The following is a 21,837-nucleotide window of genomic DNA, read 5'->3' as shown; positions in this document are numbered from 1 at the left end:
ACGGTGGTCACTTGGCATGGCCAGCAACAGTAGCTCCTGCCCGACACCTGGGGGTGGGCACCTCAATGGGTACCCAGTACCCCCCTACGCCTTCTTCTTCCCCCCTATGCTGGGGGGTCTGTCTCCACCAGGCGCTCTAACCACTCTTCAGCACCAGCTTCCAGTTAGCGGATACAGCACACCATCCCCAGCCAGTAAGTCATGGGGTTGCGGGGTCAGGGAGGCGGGCAGCAGGCCTGGGGGCTTGGGCTCCAGGCACATGTGTTCCGCTGCATGTGTAGCAAGTAGCTTTCATCCATACAGAGAGCACTATCACTTTGGGGGCCCAAAAATGGGAAGCCTAGGGGCTTGTGTTCCCAGTCGGCCTGTTTGATGGGGGTGGGGTAGTAGAGGGAGAGATGAAGTATGTATGCTGTTTTAGCGGGGGGGGGGGTGCCCCTTGGGGCCCCTCTCTTGGGCTCTGCTGTTGAGGGCCTTATAAATAGCAGCAGGCACTGGACACAGAGGCCAGAGAGCAGTAAACAAACCTCTCAACATTTGGTGGAAATGGCAGCTCTGTGGAGTGCACCTCCGGCTTTGACCCCCATCCCCCACCAGCAGAGGCAGCACAAACCCACCCCTGGCTTGGCCAGCCCTACTCCCCACCCCCTGCTAGGATGTGTTTCCCTTTAGCCTGGTGGACCCTGCGAGCATTCCAGGAGAGGGCGCTCAGCTTGGATTCTGTCCTTGGAAGCTTGCACGGTCTTGGCAGGGTTTATGTTTTCTTTCTGCCTCCGCCTGCTGCCATGGGGGTCACCCTTTGGCTGGGCGGGGGTCTCAATACCCTTTCCTGGCTGGCCAAGCCAGGTAGTGGGAGGTGGCGGCAGCTATGGCCAGCTGGCAGAGTCCAGGCCTGGGGCTTGCCAGGCCGCTTACAGTAACTCTGGCCCCCAGGGCCCAGCTGGGCTCTCGGCCAGGGCTGGGGAGGAGGGAGCCGGGGCCTGGCCTAGGGCGGGTGGGGGTGAAAGCAGTCGAAAAGGCGATGGCCAGCGGCTGGCTGGTCAGCTGCTGACCTGCGAAACATGTCCCACCTCTGCTGGCCAACAGGGACTGAACACCCTGCCCTGGGCACCCACCACCCCCTCCATGGCTGTTGGCAAGCCGCCTGGCACCACTGCCCTGTGTTCCCTGAGTCGGGCTGGGTCAGTGCCCCCTTCTTGGTGCGGGGGCAATGCTCTCCCTCCCCGGAGCCAGGGAGTCTCTTTGTCCCTGGGGCAGGCCCTGGCCGGGCGCCTCACTGCCCACACTGGCCGCCTGCCCACCGCCACCACTGCTTCCTGGATCGCTGCCTCTGGCTCTGCCGCAGCCCCCTTCCTCCTAGCCCCGCCAGCTGCCAGGAGCAGGAACTCCATGTCTGTGTTCCATGAGCTGCCCATCCTATATGCACCCCTTCTCCTGGGTAATGGTAGTTTTTTGGGGGAACAGCAGGGGCTACCTCAATTTCCCCTGCCATCTGGTTTCAATCCTTCCATCTGTCTGCTCTTCCCCTCACCTGGGAGTGTGAGGCTGATGGAGGCTGGCAGCTCTGCCTTGGGCCCACTCGGGACTAGTAGTGGCAGAGACCAGCCTCTGGGGTGCAGGTTTGCTGGAGTGCAGGTTTGTGAGAGCATCTGAGTGGAATCCTCACTCATGGTGTTTAAAGGGACTGAGATTCCTATCCCAATCTTGGGGCCCTGGAGCCCCAAGGGCATCTGCTTCCTGCCAGAGGAGGAGCCAGAGCCTGCGACCTGGTACCTGTGGACCACTCGTGCTTCCGCTGGTGACTGACACAGAGCTGCCACACACTGCCCACCTGGGGCCAGTGCAGGGTGGGACTGCTAGGACCTGGCCCCAGTCTTCGCCCCTGCTGGGCCAGATGAGCAAATGCATGACCCTCCCCTGAGTGTTGCAAGCTTCTTCCTCTTTCCTAGAGTTGGGTGGAGAGAGCTTCCCACCCTGGTAACCTTCTGCCCCCCCCTCCAAGGGTGGGGTGCCCACATTTCGGGCAAGTGTAGCCTTCTTGGCTTTCCCCACCCAGGTTAGGCAATGCCCCTTCCGGCCCCTTCCTCTGGGAGCTCCTCCCTCTCCACAGTAAACAACAACTCTCTCACAATCTGCCTCTGAGGACCCTAGGACCAGAGATGCTGAGGGAGACAAGCATCTCCTTCCTTCCAATTAAAAAAGTTTGTCACTCTGCCTGTTAAATAAATCAATAAATGGAAAAAGGGAATGTGTGTGCTGTGGGTTAAGCCACTGCTTGCAACGCCCACATCCCGTATACCAGATCACTGTTTCCAAGTCCTGGCTAATCCGCTTCTGATCAAGTCTCCAGCTAATGCATTTTGGGAAGGCAGCCCAGGATGGTCCAAGTCCTTGGGGCCTTGCCACCTGCGTAAGAGACCTGGATGGAGCTCCTGGCTCCTGGCTTCAGCCTGGGACAAACCCTTCCATTGCAGCCATCTGGGGAGTGAACCAGCAGATGGAAGATCTTTTCTCTCTCCACATGTCAGATGAATAATTTCTCTAAATAAAAAATTTATTTTCATCTACTTGAAAGGTGTGTGGGGGGAACTGGATCTGAATGTCTCATGTGCTGTTTTGCTCTCCAGATGCCTGCAATAAACTGGGCCAGACGTGTATGGAATAGAATGGTTGGATCTCGAACTAGCACTTGAATATGGGATGTAGGCGCTGCAGGCGGCAGCTTAATGTGCTGCATCACATTGTCCACCCACTCCCTTCCTTCTTGTGCAAGGCCCCTCAACTTCTAGGAAAGAAAGATAGGCCAGCCACAGAAATGGGGGCAGCTCGCCTCCTTTTTGCTGGGGTTCAGGCAGTCCCTGGGAGAGGTAGGGTGGAAGTGGGTGGCCCTTCATCCCTGCAGGGAAGAATGGGGTGCTTTAGTCCTGTCTCCTCACCCCTTCCCCATCTTGTGGGAGTAGTCCCTCCTTCCCCCTCCCCGCTGCTTAGCTGTCCTGGGGGCATGGGCAGCAGAAAGCCCTTCTTCCTCCTGTCCCTGAGAAGGGGGGAGTATCTGCCCTGCCCCAGAAAAGGGACTGGATTTCCATTTGTGCCCCCGCAATAGGCCCTGGAGCACGGCCTCCAGGGCCTGGTGTTTACCTTACTGGTTTGCAATCCTGTGTGCATTGTGGGGAGGGTCAGGGAGGTGTGTGTTTTAGGGGTGGGGGGTCAAGGCTGTGTGTGTGTTGGGAGGGGTGTTAATGGCTTGTGCATGTTGGGTGAGAGGGTCGGCTTGTTTGGGGAGGATCTAGAGCTGGGAGCGGCCTAGGGCGGGACAGGATTTAGGGCCCTAAGTTGTAAGGGAGGGGGCTGTGTTCAGTTTGCTTTGTTAGTTTGGCAGTTGAGTGTCTCTATTTCCTATCACTCTCTGGCTGGAGGGAAGAACCTCTCTGCTTTTTTTTTTTTTTGTCAAAGTGAAGGGTTGTGGAATAGGCATTGTAGCTTGGGTTCAAACGTGGACAGTTGTGCACCTTACTGTGTCTTCAAAACCCCTCTGAGAGGCCCATTTCCTCATTTGCAAAGCAGGGACATGAAAGAAGCTGCTTGAGAGAGCTGACAATTAGGTAAGATCATCACCACGGTACTCTAGGACCCAGGCCCTCAGCAGATGGGAGCTGGAGAGAACAGGGCAGGGGATCCTCTGTTTAAAAGGCCTTAATTTCTACAGTCCTGGGAGAGGGACCTTACCCCACCCCCAAGAGGAAACAGGGCTGGGGAAGTGCAGTAGCAGCCAGGGACTGATGGGGGCTGTTTTCCACCATTCCCATAGGCAGTTTTGTCCTGGGGCTCTTGGTGTGCCCAGTCAGGAGGAGAGGGTTTAGTGCCAAGGTCAAGAAGCCCCCCTCCCCTATTGTTCAGGTTCTGCCCGCTGCCACGGGAGGTGTCCTCCTGTCTCCAGTAGGGGGCGCAGGAAAGACCCCCCCCCCAAGCCACGCCCCCTCTTCTGTGTTTTGAATCCTGCAGGCTGAGGAAGAGAGAGATAAGAGGCCTGGGCCCCATCAGCATCCAGAGCTGGAAGCTGTGGATACAATCTGTTCACACCTCTCCCGCCCCTGCCCGCCCCTGCCCGAGGGAGCCCACAGCGCCCGGCAGGCCCCCTTCCCCCACCTGCAGACAGGCACTGAAGGAGCAGAATGTAAAAGCCACATTCTTAGCCTCCAGTCTGTGCGGTGGGGACAGGGAAGCCGGCAGCCATGGTAGAAGAGATTGGAAAGAGCAACCTCAGATTTTCCCATCTAACCATCAGCTTTGTGCACCTAGAGAACAGGCCGTGGCCTGAGGGTTGGGGTGCAGTCTGGCAGGAGATGCAGCCGAGAGGCGAGACTTTTCCTCTGCCACTTCTGTCCCTGTGTAGTCTGTGTGTCCTCTGTCCCTCTCTTCTTTCCACTCTGTCCCTGGACAGCCAGAGGGACAGCCCAAGGGAAAGGGATGCTGCCAAGCCCAGCCTTTCCTGGGGTCCAAAATGCAGTCGACCAAGAGACCAAGAGACAAAAACCTCGGGGGTTTTCTGTGAAGATGGGCACCTGCTCCTTGCCATCTCCCAGCATGCATCAGGTACAGACCCCCTCAGGCCAGGAATCGGGGTGGACTGGGTGAGGGGACGTGGGGGAGGAAGCCTGTCCTCAGAGGCCTTGCGTCCATTGCATGCCCAGCCATGGTTGTCCTCAGAGGCCCTGCCAGGGCAGGCCTCATTGACTGCACTTTGCAGGGTAGCATCCGAGGAAAGAGGAAGTGGTTGTCTTCTGTCAATCATTTTAGGGTGACACCCTCCTTCTCCCCCTCCATCGCATAGTGGGGTACAGCCAAGATGGGTCACCCTGGAGACAGACTGGAGGCTACTCAGCTCTGGCTAGGTCAGAAGTAGAGGTTTTTCCTCTACATTTTGTCTTCTGTGTTGCTGGAAACTTCTACCAGCCCAAAGACAATCCCCTGCCTCTTCAAGCCTTGTCAGGTAGCTTCTCGTGGCTTTGGGCAGGTCCTCCAGCCTCCCTTTGAATCTGTTTCTTCCTCTTTAAAGTTCCTTAACTGTCCTCAGGCATAGTGACCCACTTGCTGGAGGTGGCCCCCATGAGCTCCATGCACCCTTCCAGGGCAGAGGTAGTGAGGGATGGAGGGAGCTGGGCAAGAGTCTGGGGGAACTGCCACCCTCTCCTGGGACACAGGTTCTACCTGGTCCCAGACCGCATGCTTGCTATTGTCCCGCTCTCTATGGGTTTGGGAATGTGCGTGGCACAGAGGGATTGATTCAGCCCATACCTGCTGTGGGCTCGCTAAGTACAAAGCCCCAGAGTTTGGGGGGAATGAGGGTGAGTGTTCAGCCCCCAGGCTTGCAGACACAGCCACCAGCAGGAATTCCCTGGCTCCAGCTGCTGGCCAGGGCCTTCATCCCCCCCAGGACACCGTGTCCCGCCTTGACCTTCCCCATGGCCTTGCCACTGCCCAGAATGGGCATCTGACCCCAGCTCCCCTACTCCAGCTCCGGAAATCCTATCTGTGCCTCCAGGAACATCTTGACTGCTGCCTCATCTCAGAAACCCTCACAGATGTTTCCCTTCTTTGCTGTTCCCTGCCCCCACCCCACCCCCGCCTTTGGATGCCTGTGACTCCTGATTTTTTTCTCTTAGAACACTCATCTGTCTTCCACAAAGTGCATCATTTAAGGGATCTTTCCTTTATTATAAGGGAGAAGAGTCTTGGGTCCCTAGGCACCTGGTGACTGGAAGCATGTGTCTCATGTGCCATGTCACTTTGGGGGAGAAGAATATATGGGCATGGAAGCCCTTGGTATGCTGCCCATGGTCTCATCCACTGTCAAGACTCTGCAGGCCTTCCCTTGCTTCAGACCCCCAGCAGCCAGTAGCTTTGCAGTCTTGGACCCCTGCTATTGTGTAAGCCACACGAGTCCTCTCCACCACTGCCTTGCCCGTTCCATTGATCTGCCTTCAGACTATCTTGTGAATCAGCATTCTTCTATTGACTGCTACTACCAGTTTCCTAGAATAAGCCACTCTGCTGTTGTCAGCCCAGCTGCAGGAGTAGCTTCTGACTGGTCCCTTGCTCCCCTGTGATCCACTCTTCACACAGCTTCTGGAAAGGGCTCTCAGTGCCTTAACTCAGACCTTACCTGTCTTACGCATGGAACCTTTCCATGGTTTCTCCTTGAACTTAGGATGAAATTAAAAAGCCTTACTGAGACCTACAAGCCTGCCTGCTCTGGTTTAGCCTTCCCTTTGAGCTTGCTCTTGTGTGCCTTCTCCTCTGGAATTTTATGCTCCATTCATTCCAGTCTTCTGTCAGTTCCTTGAATGAACTCAACCAACTTCTGTAACCCCAGGACCTGTGCACAGATTTCTTCGAAAAGGATTTATTTAGGGGCCAACATTGTGGTGCAGCAAGTTAAGTGGCCATCTGCAATGCTGGCAACCCACATAGCACTGGTTTATGTCCAGGCTGCACCACCTCTCATCCAGATGCTTGCTAATAGGCCTGGGAAGGCAGCGGATTATGGCCTAAGTGATTGCACCTCTGTCACCCACTTCGGAGACCTAGATGAAGTTCCAGGAGCCTGGTTTCAGCCTGGCCCAGCCCTGACGGTTGCTACCATTTGGGGAGTGAACCAACAGATGGAAGATTCTCTCTCTCTCTCCCTCTCTCTAGTTCTGCCTTTCAAATAAAGTAAATCTTAGCTCAGTGGATAAATCCTCACTGTGCAACTGCCGCATGGGTGCCAGTTTGTGTCCCAGCTGTTCTACTTCCCATGCAGCTCCCTGCTTGTGGCCTGGGAAAGCAGTTGAGGATGGGCCAAAGCCTTGGGACCCTGCACCCGAGTGAGAGACCCAGGAGAAGTTCCTGGCTCCCGGCTTCAGATTGGCTCAGCTCCAGCTGTTGCAGCCACTTGGGAAGTCAACCAGCGGATGAAAGACCTTTCTGTCTCTCCTCTCTGTAGATCTGCCTTTCCAATAAAAATAAGTAAGTCTTTATAAAAAAATAAAATAAAAAATAAGGGGGAAGGGAGAGAGAGAGAGAGAGCAATCTTCTATTAGCTGTTTTGCTCTGCAAATGGCCACAACAGCCAAGACTGGGCAAGGCTGAAGCCAGGAGCCTGGAATTGCATCCTAGTTCCCAGGTGGATGGCAGGGGCCCAGGTATTTAAGCCATTTTCTGTGGCTTTTCCCAGGCACATTAGTAGTAAGCTAGACCAGAAAGTGGAGCAGCTGGGGCTCTTTTTTTTTTCTTTAAAAAAAGATTTAGTTTTTTAGGTGATGGTGGCAGAAGGTGGGAGTGGCAACAAAGATAAAAAAAAGATTTATTTATTTTTATTGGAATGACAGATTTACAGAGAGAAGGAGAGACAGAAAGATCTTCCGTCCATTGGCTTACTCTCCAAGTGGCTGCAACAGCTGGAGTTGAGCTTCTTCCGGGTCTCCCATGCGGGTGCAGGCTCCCAAGGTCTTGAACCGTTCTCCACTGCTTTCCCAGGCCACAAGTAGGGAGCAGGTTGGGAAGTGGACAACCGGGGCATGAACTAGTACCCATATGGGATTCTGGTGCATGCAAGCTGAGGACTCCTTCAGAGCCCACTCTGTGTATGTATGGCACCACTGCCCTCAACTTGCAGTTACCTGTGTGTGTGATTGTTACTTATAAGACTTCGGAGCACAGGCCCCCGGGGGCGTCCCCATGGAAGGCGCTCTGAACATTTTCCTTGAGTGGACGCAACTTGATGAGAGCATGGCATGGATGGCAGCAAAGCTCACATAGCCGCTCTTTTCTCTCCATGTGCGTGCAGGTTCTCCGCTCTGCTTCTGAGAGAGCGAAGGCTTAGCATACCCCCTCCTCCCTCCGTGCCCCTCCTTCTAGACCTACCCAGCCTCGACTTGCCTTCCCATAGAATAGACATCTGAGAAGAAGTAGTCAGCTGGAAGGCACCAGGCTCCTTTTTATCTTTCCGGAGCCGGACCATGCTGAGGGGTGCTGCTCGTGCTTCTCTAGCTGGGAGACACCCTGGGCGGGGCTTTGCGCGCCGGAAGCACGCCGCACGTCAGGAGGAGAGCCCCTTTGCTGTGTGTGTGTGTGTGTACGCGCGCGCGTGTTCCGGCGGCCGCAGTCCCACATGATATCAGACGGGGACACGAGACGCTTGTCTCATGCCGGCACAGCGCCCAAGCTGCTCAATGTCAGTCCTGGGACACCCGGCGCACCACGTTCGTGGCGCCAACACTTGGCCACGTGCACCCCGGCGCTGCGCCTTCTGCAGCATGCTCTCTAGATTTTCCGGGGAGCTGGCCCGATCCGGCTGGGTAGGGGGCCTGGCCGGCGAGCCCCCGTGGGCGGGCGCTGGCGAGCGGGTGCTGTGACGGGCAGTAGTGGGTGGGTCACCAGGAGGTGAGACGCCGCCAGGCGAGTTCAGCGAGAGTTCAGCCGCATTGCATTAGGCAAATGAGGCCAGGGCTGGGTGTGGGGTGTGTTAGGGGGAGGACACCGGGACCACCCCCCTTTCTCCCCGCCCCACTAGCTCCCCAGCCGCCGGCTTCACCGCGTCGCGGACCGATCAAATCCTGGGGGAGGCAAGGAGCCGGAACTGGGATGCGGGAAGACGCCCACCCCGCTTCCGTCCTTGCCTCCGTCTGCGCCCCACTCTCCCCACACTCTGCCTCCATCCCCTCTGGTGCCTTTTTCTCTTCCTCTTTTTTCTCCTCCCCTTCTCAAGCTCTCCCTCATTCGCCTGTCTGCATGTCGGTTCTCGCTTGGTTCGGTGCTTTTTACCAAGGCGGCTGGAGCTGCCAGGCAAGGGTTAAGGCCGGGGCGGCGCCTGGACGAGGCGGGGCGGAGGGAGGGGGCGCGGCGCGCCTGCCAAGCCCCGGCGAGCCGCTGCGGCCCCCGGCTCTGCGGAGGCGGAGCCCTTGGGGTCCCCACCCCCACCCGGAATCCTCGCCTCGGAGAAGCCCGGGAGCCCCGGCCGGCAGGAGGAAGTGTTGGGTGACACCCCCCCCCCTGCCGTGCGCCAAGCCCGCCCTCAGGCTGCAGGGTTGGGGACATCAAGACGTGGGGAGACCGGAGCGCCCCTCGAGGTGAAGCCACTGGGTTGCAAGACCTGTGCCGGGCGTTCCCTGGGAGAACCAAGGGACTCACCTCTCCCCCACCCTCCGCCGCACGCACAACTTCTCAGCTTTTCACCTGGACTGGCGCACGACGACTGGCGGACTCGGGCGCGGGGCCTGCAGGGCAGCGGGGCGCCCCCTGCCCAGGTCCCCAGTCGGGGCGAGGGGACAGTGTTGCACCCCTCGCCCACACCTGCTGTGCCTGGATGGCTCCACTGGCTGAGTGAGCAAGGCGGCACGCACTTCTTCCCAAGGACCCCTCGTCGTGGGGGACGATGTACGAGAGTGTGGAAGTGGGGGGGCTCACCCCCACCCCTAACCCCTTCCTAGTGGTGGATTTTTATAACCAGAACCGGGCCTGTTTGCTTCCGGAGAAGGGGCTTCCCGCCCCTGGCCCCTACTCCACCCCGCTCCGGACTCCGCTTTGGAATGGCTCAAACCACTGTACGTACCGGCCGTCCCTCTGCCATTGTAGGAAGCGGGATGAGGGTGGGCAGTGGGCGTTCCCGTGCCTATGTTGGGAGACGTGGGTCCCAGAGTTGTGGGAGCGAGGGTGTCGTGTGTCTGCCCTTCACCTCCCTGTCTTGCAGCGGGACCCTCGGGCCCCCTCCCCCTGCTCCCGTAATCCCGGCAGCTATTTCAGTTATGGACTTTGAGACTTCGCGCTTTTCTTCTCCCACTCATTCCAAGGGACAGGAGAGCCCAGTCCCCAGCTCCCTGTCTGGTTTCTGTCCGCCTGGCCTGGAATCTAGCTGCTTCCCCGCAGGCTGGGGGCTGGGTGAGGGTCCTCCTAGGGGGAGGGCCCACTTCCCCAGACCCCACCCCCCCGCATAACCCTGGGGGAGAGCCCCCTCCCGGGTGGTGGTGACAGCTGCTGTGCCTGCGTCATCACAGCGGGTGTTGGGGAGCTCTCCCGGTCTTTGGTGTTGACAGTGGGGTGTGGCAGAAAGGAGCAACTTCACCGGACACCCTCACTGTGCGGAGGCCTTGGGGAGGGGTGTTCGGGAGTTGTCCTGGGACGACACTCGCTTGGCATCTGGGTGGCTTCTGTCCTATAAATGGTCCAGTGGGAAAAAATCCTCCCTCCCTCTAATCCTAATCCGTTTTTTTCTCTTTCTCCTCTGGGGGTGAGTTAGTTCCTGTGGGTCTAGGGCTGCCCTGAAATAAGGAATTCATCTCCCAGCCCAGCACTGGTGTCCTTTTGTTACCCCGTCTCCACCTGGGGATAGGGCTGGTACTGCACTACCCCTCTTAGGAAGGGCACTGAGGAGAGAGCCCTGGTACCCCCAGTCCCCCTGGGAGGGAGGGGCTCTGTGCACAGCTAGGGGCCCTGAGGCCATGGGGTGTGTCTGGGCCTGTGTTTGCCCTGCTTTGGGGCTGTCGGAGTAGACACGGGGAGAGGTTATTGTAGGGTGCTCAGGTTGCTAACAGCTCTGGGCTCAGCTCTTCCCCAGCTTCTCCCACCCCCCTGCTGGCTAGGGACTGGAGTAGAGTGACCCTGGGAGATTGAAGAAGGTCAAATGGCAAAGGATTCCTCTTCCCCACCTCTCTCTCCTGGGTTTAGGAAGGGACTGGAGGTGTGCTGACCCACTCACCTCTGCCTTCCCAGAACCACCGGAATCTCAGCCTTCCCTATGGTCCTGCCTCCTGACCTTTACCCCCAGGGCAGAAAAAGCCCACAAAGCAACACAGGGGAGAGTGACTGTTCCTCTGCTGACTTTGGGAAAGGAGCCACAGAATTGGGGGGGGGGGGTGGTCACACCACGACCATTCTCTCAGCACTGGAGGGAAGGGTCCACCCCTTCTGTGCTGGCAGGGCTGTACCTTCCACTACCGGCTCCATTAGACTGGGTGGAAGCTGGGATCCCAGCCCCTGGGGCTGCCTTAGCTGTAGGATAGGGACAGCTCACTTCTTCCTGGCACTGGCCAGAGAGGGAGGAGGAGCAGAACGACTAGAACTCCTCCAACCACTGGACATGGGGAAGTGGGGTCTGGGGTAGGGTAGAGCTGGAGACCTGGGCTTCCTGTTCCTTGAACCCCTTGGTAGGTGCAGGGTGTGGGGTGGGGCAAAGCCTGAGTGGGTAGAAAGCTGCTCTGAGGTACCGGAAAAATGCCTATGGAGTTTGTAGGGGCAAGGCCAGCCTTGCCAGAAGGGACTGCTTGGCGTGGGTGGAGGCCCCTGGTGACTGGCCCTGCCTTGCAGCCCCCTAGCAGAGAATTCTCTGTCCCTCCATCCTCCCACCCCCAACCCGGTCCCCTCCCGCCAAAGTGGAGAGAGAGGACAGAGGCTTGGCTACTGGGAGGAGACCTCCTAGGTCTTGCAGAGCCCTGGAACCTTGCCTCCCCTTCCCTCAGCACCCCCTCTTGCTGCACGAGAACAGGGGGTGTACAGGATGTGGCTCCCCATCTGTCCCCCACCAGTCTGCAACATTCACGCCTCCGCCCGCTCCCAGACGTCCAAGAATGTGAAGCACGTGGATGCCCGTAGTAGGGGGAGGGGAGAGATGCTTATCAGGCGGCTAGGGGCCTGCTTCCGCCGGGGCTACACCCAGAGCTGCTGCCCCAGCCCCGCCAACCCACACCCTCTCTCCCTAAGAGGAGGAAGGGCGGTGGAGGGCCCGGAGCCCCCCTTTCCACCCCAGGGGCTGTGAAGGGAGCTGCAGAGGGGCGGGCGCCAGCTGGATTGGGAGGGGAGTCGCTGGCCTGGGGCCCGGCTGGTTTCCTGCTGATCTCCACCAGGAAATCGGCCCCTTGTGCGAGCCTGCGAACAGCTCTGGGGCGTGGGGAATGGGGGGGGGGCGTGCGCCCTACCGCCCAGGAGGGAGGGGCGGAACGCTTGGCTTCCTGGGCTATGTCCAGCCCTCCATCAGGCTCTGGAACTTGGAGCCTGAGAAGGTGTGGTCCGTCCCCTGCCTGAGCCCTTCTGCAGTGGGCCAGGGCCTGTGGGCAGTGAGGTCAGGGGAGATGCCAGATGGGGGCAGCTCCAGCTTTAGCTCGGTGCAGGAGAGGTGAGAGGCATGCCTGGGGCATTACCACCCCCCTACCACACACACACTTGTGCCTTGGTCCTGCCGCTGGTCGCCCCAGGCTGCTGGCTGGAGGCTGAGGCCCCCAGTCCTGGGTTCAAAGGGCAAAGCCAGAAATACTAGAGCTGGGTTACCTGGGACACAGGTCGGGTACATTCTCAAATTGGGGTGTTTCAGTCAGTGGTGCCGTCCCTGGGCCAAATGTTACCCCTGAAGTGGGTCATCTCTGCCAAGAACCATTTTCAAAAGCACTTTTCTTCCAGTTGCACACACACCCTCAGGACTTTGCCTGGGCTCCCAAAGTGTGGGAGCCTCCGCTGTGGCCCCAGCGCCCCGCCTTCCTCCTCCCAGCAGGGACCTGCCTCCTTTTCCAACCTGGCTTACTTTAGGGGTGGGGCCTTGGGCAGAGGCGGGGCGCAGGGCAAAGGGTGGATGAGGTGGGGAGGGAGGTCAGTGCCTGCTTCCTCTCCTTGGAATGCTGACCAGGCTTCTAGGCCATGCCCCCCATTACCCTCTTGTCCTTGGAACCCCCCCCACACACACACACACACCAGTCTGGCTTGTCTATTGTTACTGTTTTTTACATCTTGGAAAAAGTTAGCACAACAAAGAGCTTCTTTGTGGCTCACCCCTCTGCCTCAAGTCCTCCCCCATACCCCCCAACCCCTGTCCCCTCGCCCCCAGCAGCTGTCCTCAAGCCTCCCTGCCTGTCTGTGATTTGCTCATCTGGCCTGGGGAGAGTGAAGTGTGTGGGGGGGATCAGGGATGAGTTTGCTGGAACAGCAGTGGTGGTGGCGGACACTGACTGTCCCTTGGCCGGAAAAAGGGACATGGGGCTCCAGCAGAGCTTTTAACTCAGGCTGACCAGGGATGCCAGGGCTGCCAGAGCTGGGAGCTGGGTGCGCTGAGGGACATGTCTGCAGAATGTTTGGGCCAGCAGCTGTGCACGGGGTGTGGAGGCGGCCCATCAGAGTTGCATCCTTGCCCATCCTTGGCCTTGGATAGGTGGATGTGGCAAGGGCCCCTGGAGATGGCTGGATAGTTCTCATCTAGCACACTGTACCACTGACCCCAGCCCAGCCCTGGGCTGTCTGGATGGCATGGCACCAGGCCCTGGGGAGCTATTGGTCAGTGGGGACAACTCCGGCTTCCTGGGTCACCCCTCCTGGCTGTCCTCTGGGAGGGGAGAGGGTGGTTACCCAGATGTAGTGTTGAAGCCAGACAGACAGACCATTGATGGGAACAGACTCCCCTTTGTCACGCAGCCTCCCTTGGGCCGGGGGGCACTTGGAGCAATCAGCTTCTGGGACCCTGATAACTGTGTCTTCAGGTGGTCTCACTACCTCTCAGAGAAGCCCCCACTTGCTGGGTCCCAGCCTTCCTGATTCTGCTTTGCACACCCTCCTGGGTGCTGAGGCAGCCTGGGAAATTGGGTGGAGAAGGGTTCTGGCTGCTGACAGAGGGGTGGAGGGCGGAAGCAGAGGGGGTGAGGGAGTAGCTGGCTTTGAATATCCTGTTGACCCCCATTTCCTCTGCCCCCAGCTTGTGTCTTCTTCCCTCCCTCCTCATCCAGCCTTAACTCCTTCCTAACTTGGGGGGCGGTGTACTGCCACCCGAAGGCCAGGTGTGAGAGAGAATGGGCATGACCCCCTCCCCACCAGCCCTTGGCATAACACGCGCACACACACGCACGCACACACACACACGCACACACACACACACACGTGCACACACACACGGTTTGATGGTTCATGATCTCCCAGCTTTCTGTGTTGGAGATGGAGTCCTGCGTGTATAGACAGGAGTGATGGGTGCAGGGGCCTTTCCTGAGCAGGGCACAAGGGCTGGCACCCCCCAACCACCCCCTCCCCTCTTCTCTCTGCAGCCATCGAGACCCAGAGTAGCAGCTCGGAGGAGATCGTGCCCAGCCCCCCCTCCCCACCTCCCCTTCCCCGCATCTACAAGCCGTGCTTTGTCTGCCAAGACAAATCCTCAGGCTACCACTATGGGGTCAGCGCCTGCGAGGGCTGCAAGGTGAGATGGGGAAGCCTGGGGAAGGGCCCTCTAAGAGCAGATGTGATCAGTGGGGTGTCCCCGCCACCAAGTGCCAGGAGTATCTGGCTGAGGGCAGGGACGGTCCCTGAAACCCCTCCTGCTTCTCTGTGGACATGGGCCTTGGAGAGAGGGCGTGCCAGCAACAGAACACCCCCCAGAGATGAGCAGCCCCACCCTGTCAGAAGCACCCCAAGAACCAAAGGTCCTCTCCTGCTTCAGCTCCTTCCCCTGGCTCTACGCTCCAGCTGGCAGGGCGTGCTCTGCTCTGCCACCGCTGCCCAGGTTGCCATGGTGAGCTGGCTGCAGACTGGCTCTTGGCTGGAGACCCAGGAGGCCTGCCCCCGGCGGCCCTGCCTGAACCTCACCATGGCGGCCTGGCAGGCAGCAGGCGGGAGCGGGCACTCTGCCCTGGCCTTGCCTTCAGGTACTGCGGCTCTGGGCTCCCCAAGCGTCTGCATTTTGCCGCCCTGGGTCGGGCTCTAGCCCTCCCAGCAGCTCTGAGTCCAGATCTTCTTTCTCCTTGCTAGCACCAGAACCTCACTACTGGTTTCTATCTACTGGGGTTCAGAGGCTGTACAGTTTGGGGCTCTGGGCTGCCCTCCAGCCTAGGGAAGCTCCCCTTGCCCCTGCCCTTGTCCCAGGTATGGGACACAGGTTAGAGGCACAGGCATAGGCCCTGGCTCGCTCCTGGTCATTCTGCCTGGTGTGTGGAGCCTCTGCCCAGCCCAAGGCCACCCTGGAATACTTGGTGCCCATCTGGCTGGCTGGTGACTGTACGTCTTGCCGCCTGGCTCCCGAGGTGCCTTGGCCCTGGCCAGCCTGTGCTGGGCCTCTCTGCTTCCTGCATTCTGAATGCCAGCTGTACGTTCCAGGGTCTCACCTCTCCCAGCTGGTCCCCCCTCCCATGTATTCCCATTCCTGCAGCCCACGGCCATTGTCCCTCAAGGGGAAGAGGCAGGTGTGTGCGGATGGAGGCTGGGAGAAGACTGCCACCCCACGGCATTGAGGCAGGGACCAGACTTCCCAGGGCGGGGTAGGGGAGGGGTGGCTCAGCTCCCCAGCTTCCCTGGGCTGCCCAGGTGGGTGCTGGGAACCAGCCTGGAAGAACAGCTGCTGACCTGGCCCACCTCCCCTAGCCGAGACTCTGGGCCGGGCGCTGCGTGCACTGGGTGTCGGTGACCTGGCTAACCGCTCATCTCCAACCCCTGCCTAGGGCTTCTTCCGCCGCAGTATCCAGAAGAACATGGTATACACGTGTCACCGTGACAAGAACTGCATCATCAACAAGGTGACCCGGAACCGCTGCCAGTACTGCCGGCTGCAGAAGTGCTTCGAAGTGGGCATGTCCAAGGAATGTGAGTGGTGTGGGGATAGAGACCAGGCTGGTCCAGGTGGGACCCTTGGTGTCCACGCAGGCCGGGCGAGTTGGGCTGTGTGGCCATGTGTGCACATGTGTTGTCTGGGCATGCGTGTGTGTGTGTGCCTGCAGGGATCTGAGTCCCTGAGTGTGAGCAGGTCTGGCTGGCTGCATGTGCAGGCTGACAGGAGAGTCCAGTGTGTGTGTAACTGCTCCCGTTTGCACATTGGGCTGTCGGTGCATGTGTGTACCCGTGTGTTGTTTTCTTTCAGAGTCGCTTCCTAGCCTGTAGTCCCAGAGGTGCTGGCTCAGTGTCTGAGGATACATGGGTTTCCGGGGCCAAGAGTGGGGTGGGGAGGGCCTGGGATCTGGTTAAGCTGGCGATCTGGAATTTGAAGAAGGCATTGGGACCTCTTAGGTCCCCCAGGAATGGGGCTTTCTAGTTTGTGCTCAGCTGAGGCCTGAGGGAGGGAGGGAGGAGGAAGGGCTGGACAGGGAGACCCTCTTGTGTTGAAGCATGGGTGTTGCCGTGGTGACCAGTGATTGATGATGTCAGAGATAAATGATGCTGACAGACGCCTCCTTGTCTGCGTGGCCGTTGCCATGGAGCCCGAGCCTTGGGGGATGAAGAAGGGGGAGGGGTCTGCAGGACCCCCTAGCCCTTTGTGGGGAGGGTGGTGCAGGAGGAAGTGGGTTAGGGGCATGAGGGGGCAGAAGTGGTTTCTGACTCACATAGAAGTGGCACATCCTGCAGCATCCCGCTTCCTCCTGCAGCCGGAGACCAGGGCGTCTTGTCCCGTACCCCAGAAGCGGTGGCTTGCTAATGCCCAGTGGGGTGACAACTTGGGACCCTTTTTTGGAGAGCCTTCACCTCCTCCTCCTCCTCCTCCTCCTCCCTCTGCCGCCACCGCTCCACTCCCTTCATCACAGAAGGACCAGGGTGGGGACCCTTCTCCCTTCCCCCCAGCAACCCCCCTTTTCTCTCCCTCCTCCCCTTCTCCCGGCTGGCTGCTCTGTGCCCCGGAGCTGAGCAGCTGCCATTTCAATAGAATTAAAGCTTCCGAATGATAAACGTCTTGTCACAGCTGCAATTTTCTCTTCCCAAATTATCCCCCCACTCTCCCTCTCCCTCTGCCTCCTCTCCCCTGCACTTTATTGAATTTGCAGAATCGACATGAGTGATCTCCAAATTATGCCAGCACCCCCTCCCCCCTCCCCACACCCCTTCCCCCCCCAACTCCCCCCTTCTTCCCGTGGCAGCCGCCGCCACCACTGGCCCTGTGAGTGATTGTGTGTCTGGGATAATCGGCTGGTAACGACCCCATCGCTTCTTTAAAGCCGAGTGGTGTGTGCGGCTCAGCGCCCCTGGTGATTTGTCAGCTCCCCGGCTAATGGGCCCAGGGACTCTCCTGCCCTGTGCCCCAACTCTCAGCTTGGGGAGCCCCATTCCCTGCTTGCCCAAGGGGCTTCTCCTAGTGAGTCCCAGGCATTCCCCAGGGCTCCAGAAGGCAGGAGCAGGGTCCTGCCTGGGGGTACACCTTTCCAGGTTTGTTGGGGGGACAGCTCAGGCCCCTGGGGCAGGGCTGTGTGCAGGGCTGGAATGTGTGGTGATGCTCACCTGGCTGTGTGCATGGTGTATATGTAATATGCCTGTGTGTGCGTGTGTGTGTGGACGGCCACGGTGACCTCCTTTGATGGAAGAAGAGTTGCGGCTGGGGCTGGGCCACTGCCACAGCTGTCCTCCAGCCTGGCCCCTGTCCCCACCCCCCCATCCACAGCTGTGCGGAACGACCGGAATAAGAAAAAGAAGGAGGTGCCCAAGCCCGAGTGCTCTGAGAGCTACACACTGACGCCCGAGGTCGGGGAGCTCATTGAGAAGGTGCGCAAAGCGCACCAGGAGACCTTCCCCGCCCTCTGCCAGCTGGGCAAGTACACTACGGTACGGCCTGCCCCCGGGTCCTCGAGCGGGCTGGCCCGCGGGGGCTGTGGCCGTGGGCAGTGCGGCAAGGAGGACCTCACTCTCCCCCCTCCCCCAGAACAACAGCTCAGAACAACGTGTCTCTCTGGACATTGACCTCTGGGACAAGTTCAGTGAACTCTCCACCAAGTGCATCATCAAGACCGTGGAGTTCGCCAAGCAGCTGCCCGGCTTCACCACCCTCACCATCGCCGACCAGATCACGCTCCTCAAGGCAGCCTGCCTGGACATCCTGGTGAGGGGCAGAGCCTGGACCCCCAGCCCCTCTCAGCTGCCCCTGGCCCTGCTGTCCACCTGTGCCTGGGTGTGCATAGCCTCTGCCAAACATGCATCCCCCAGCCTGAGGCGTCCTAGAGGAGGCAGCACCCAGGAGTTCCTGAATGAGGAGCAGGAGGTGGACGGTCTGCTGCTGGGAGGCCTGGCCTGATTCGCTGGGGTTGGGGGAGGATTAGAAGAAGCTGCTGTGTGCTCTGCTTGGCCCTGGAAGGACTGGTGGGGTGGGAGTGTCTGTTTCTGCAGGTAGCCTGCCAGTGTCCCCCTCCCCCTGCCCGCCCTCCCTCTAGAAGCAGGAGAAATGGTTAAGCAGGTACGCATGGACATGCGTGTGTTAGGGTGGGCCTGGGAACTGGAGCATGAGACCCGCCATATTCCCTACTTCCTGGAAACCCCAGGGTCCCTACAGGCTCCCCACATGGAGGCCACACTGCCCAGGGCGCCTGCCGCTCTCACATGTGACTGTCCACGACCACATGAATTAGCACCAAACTTAGTTCCTAGGTCGTGTTAACCGCGTGGTAGGTGCTGCCTGGCCGCATGTGGCTGTCGCAGTGGAGGTTTCCATTGGGAACACTGGACCTGGAGAGCCAAATGGGGCCCGTGTCCTTAAACCTGTGTGTCTTCTGCCCTCAGATCCTGCGGATCTGCACGCGGTACACGCCTGAGCAGGACACCATGACCTTCTCAGACGGGCTGACCCTGAACCGGACCCAGATGCACAACGCTGGCTTCGGACCCCTCACCGACTTGGTCTTTGCCTTCGCTAACCAGCTGCTGCCCCTGGAGATGGACGATGCCGAGACCGGGCTGCTCAGTGCCATCTGCCTTATCTGTGGAGGTGGGTAGGGTGGGCGCTGAGGGGCCAGGCCCAGGGGTGGGTGGGGTGGGTGGGGTGGGGTGCAGGCAGGCTCTGCAGCCCTGGGAGGACTCAGCTATCATGCATTCAAGGACCCCGAGGCCCAGAGGGGCAGGGTCCAGGTGCTTCCTGGAAGTCCCCCTGCTGGTGGGTTTTGGGAGTGAGGGTTGGAGTGAGCTTTCCAGCCTGACTGGCCGTGTGACCTTGAGCTGGTTGCCAAACTTGTCCCATCCCAGCCTCTGTTTCAAAAAAATGCAGGCAGTGCTGGCTGGAATTAATGGGAAGATGAAATGGGGGGCAGAGGAGCTGGTGAACAAGGGTGCCCAGAGAAAGACCCCATGGCTATTACTCTTGGCATCCCTGGCCCTTAGCTGCTGATGGGAGGCTGGCCCGGACAGCCCCACTGCTGGACCGAGGTGCTGCCTTGTGTTGGGACTTGGGAGGACTCTGGGCCACACCCACCTGCAGCTTTTTCATCTCACATTTGAGGGCCCCTGGGCGGGGATTGGCAACCCCAGGACCCCCAGCCCAGCCCTCCCTGCCTGAGCCCCTGCAGGGCGGCTCTGGACTCTGGTCTGGGGTCAGCACGCCCCCCGGTGTCCGCGTGTGGAAGTGCAGCTGCTCAGGGAGGGCGGCCCTGTGCTCCGCAGACCGGCAGGACCTGGAGCAGCCAGACCGGGTGGACATGCTGCAGGAGCCGCTGCTCGAGGCGCTGAAGGTCTACGTGCGCAAGCGGAGGCCCAGCCGCCCCCACATGTTCCCCAAGATGCTGATGAAGATCACAGACCTGCGAAGCATCAGCGCCAAGGGTGAGCACCTCTTGCCCCCCACTCCCTAACCAGGCTGAGATCCCACAACCTGTCTCCACCCGTGCTACATCAGGGCCCCCCCAAATCCCTCTTAGCTGCCCTGAACAGGCCAGGGCACAGTGGGGTCCGCTCACTGACCTCCGCCCGCCCTCCCTCCCTGCAGGGGCCGAGCGAGTGATTACGCTGAAGATGGAGATCCCGGGCTCCATGCCACCCCTCATCCAGGAGATGTTGGAGAACTCAGAGGGCCTGGACACTCTGGGCAGCCAGCAGGGCGGCCCCGGAAGGGACGAGGGCGGCCTGGGGCCCCCGCCTGGCAGCTGTAGCCCCAGCCTCAGCCCCAGTTCCACCCGAAGCAGCCCGGCCACCCACTCCCCGTGACCACCCCTGTGCTCTGTGGACATGGCCCTCGCTCCCACGCCACCCCGGCTTCTCTCTGCCTTTCTGCCGACCGACCATGCGACCCCTGCCAGCCCTGTCCCCCACTGTGGGGCATGGGTTGGGGTGCCTTCCCCGGAAGGCAGGAGGAAAAAGGCAGCAACTCCTCGGACCAGACCGAGGCCTGTGTCCCGGACGGACGGACGTCAGGGGCGAAGCTGTGAGTGGAGCCCCGGGCCTGGCCCCGGGATGGGGGTGCCTCATGTGGCTCGGGACAGCTGCCTGCCCACCTTCCACGTGTTCATCACCAGCAAACACCCAGACCTGGCTCCCTGCCTGCCCAGCTCACAAAGCCATCATCACCCCCCTGGCCGGGGACTCGTGGGGTGGGCCGGGGTGGGCTTCCCTGTACATATCGTACCAACCCCAGGTATTAATTCTTGCTGGTTTTGTTTTTATTTTAATTTTTTTTTGTTTTGATTTTTTTTAAATAAGAATTTTCATTTTAAGCACATTTATACTGAAGGAATTTGTGCTGTGTATTGGGGGGAGCTGGATCCAGAGCTGGGGGTGCGGGTCCTGGGGGAGGGGCGTGGCTCACAGGGGCTCCTGCTCTCCCGCCCACTCCTCACGCCCCCCCAGACCTCCCCCTCCTTTTCTCCTCCGTTTTCTCCTTAAAACTGTGAAATGCTCGCTCCCCGAGGCCCAGCGCCTCTCCTCCATGCCCCCTCCACCTCTTCCCAACCACTGAGTGGGGGCAGCCTGAGCAGGAGGGGCTCCTGGCCCTTGCACCTGCTGCACCCCCTGTGGTCTCTGGGTGACCCCCCCACACCCCTCCCCTCAGGACCCAGCTTGTCCACGCCCCTCAGCCCCACTGTGAAGGGGCCAGCTGGGGGTCAGGGGAGGCCTGAGCTGTCCCATGCCCTCCCTCACAGCACCAGCACCCCCGGGGTCCCCAGACACACACACACACACACAATACACACACACACTGTGGACAGTAAATGGCCCACACTTGGCCTGAGTTCCTTCATTTCCCTGGCCTGCCCCCCACACTCCCCACCTGCGCCCCCTCCTTGCCCCGCAGGACGGGCCTACAGGGGGGTCCCTCAGCCCCGTGTCCTTGCACCCCTGGGCTGGGAGGAGCTGGCTGTGCCCTGCCCTCCTCGCCCGGGGAGTGGGGTCTCCTGCCCCTGGAGCCCGCTGGTGCACCTGTTACTGTTGGACTTTCCACTGAGATCTACTGGATAAAGAATAAAGTTCTATTTATTCTACCTGTGCCTTGGCCTGCTGCCTCCGCCCTCTCTGTCTCTGGGTTGGGGACTTGGGGGATGGGTGGGGTGACGGCCCAGATCGAGTGTGAACACCCAGGGGCTGAGGGTTTGGCTAATGCTGCTTGCCCTGGGCCTGACTTGTTGGGGAGGAGGTCCCCGGGGACCCTGAGAAAGGGGAGCAGGCCCACCCTGCGGAGCTCTGGCTCTGGGGCTCTCCCCTGCCCATACCAAGGAGCCCCCATGTGGACATGGGATGGCAGGGGAGAAAAGGCCTCTTCCCTCGGGGACTGTAACCTCTGTCCCTGCTCCCTGGCCCTTAGGAAGCTAGGGGCTGGGAGCTGCTTCCTGGCAGAGTGACCACAGACTTGGCTTTCGCAGCGTGAGTGGGGTCAAGGGCTCGTGACAGCGTGGCAACAACACCATCTTGCAAGGACTCAGGAGGCCAGGCCACCTTGCGTCCATTTCTGGAGATGCTCTTATGCCACTTGCCCTGTTATTAAGGTCACCGTGTGGGCACGAGGCAGAGGGCAGGTGGCAGACAACCTGGATGCTGCCGACTGGGAGGGCTGTGTGACAGGCCCCGGATAGCCCTCACAGGCCAATTCTGCCCAGAAAGCGCGGTGGATTTGCCCAGGATCACGCGGCAGGGTGCAGGCTGATCTAGAACCAGCACTCAGGGCTCCCACCG

At 59.8% G+C, this 21,837-nt stretch overlaps 1 protein-coding gene across 2 annotated transcripts; it reads left to right on the top strand.

Annotated features, from left to right (window-relative positions):
• Window positions 1-10: 10 nt before the first annotated feature.
• On the top strand, window positions 11-21,149 carry RARA (retinoic acid receptor alpha). Of its 2 annotated transcripts, none has more exons than XM_004591173.3 (8): window positions 11-194; window positions 14,052-14,200; window positions 15,435-15,576; window positions 17,357-17,517; window positions 17,615-17,791; window positions 18,466-18,670; window positions 19,339-19,497; window positions 19,661-21,149. In XM_004591173.3, exons 1-8 carry the CDS (start codon window positions 17-19, stop codon window positions 19,876-19,878), a joined length of 1,389 nt encoding a protein of 462 aa, XP_004591230.1. In that variant the 5' UTR covers window positions 11-16; the 3' UTR covers window positions 19,879-21,149. The 2 variants fall into 2 exon arrangements, with proteins under 2 accessions (XP_004591230.1, XP_004591231.1); XM_004591174.2 differs by lacking the exon at window positions 11-194 and adding an exon at window positions 9,062-9,584.
• Window positions 21,150-21,837: the final 688 nt, after the last annotated feature.

Source organism: Ochotona princeps, chromosome 17 (genome assembly GCF_030435755.1).
Source record: "Ochotona princeps isolate mOchPri1 chromosome 17, mOchPri1.hap1, whole genome shotgun sequence".
NCBI classification, from domain to species: Eukaryota; Metazoa; Chordata; class Mammalia; order Lagomorpha; family Ochotonidae; genus Ochotona; species Ochotona princeps.
This window is presented reverse-complemented; position numbering and strand designations above follow the sequence as displayed.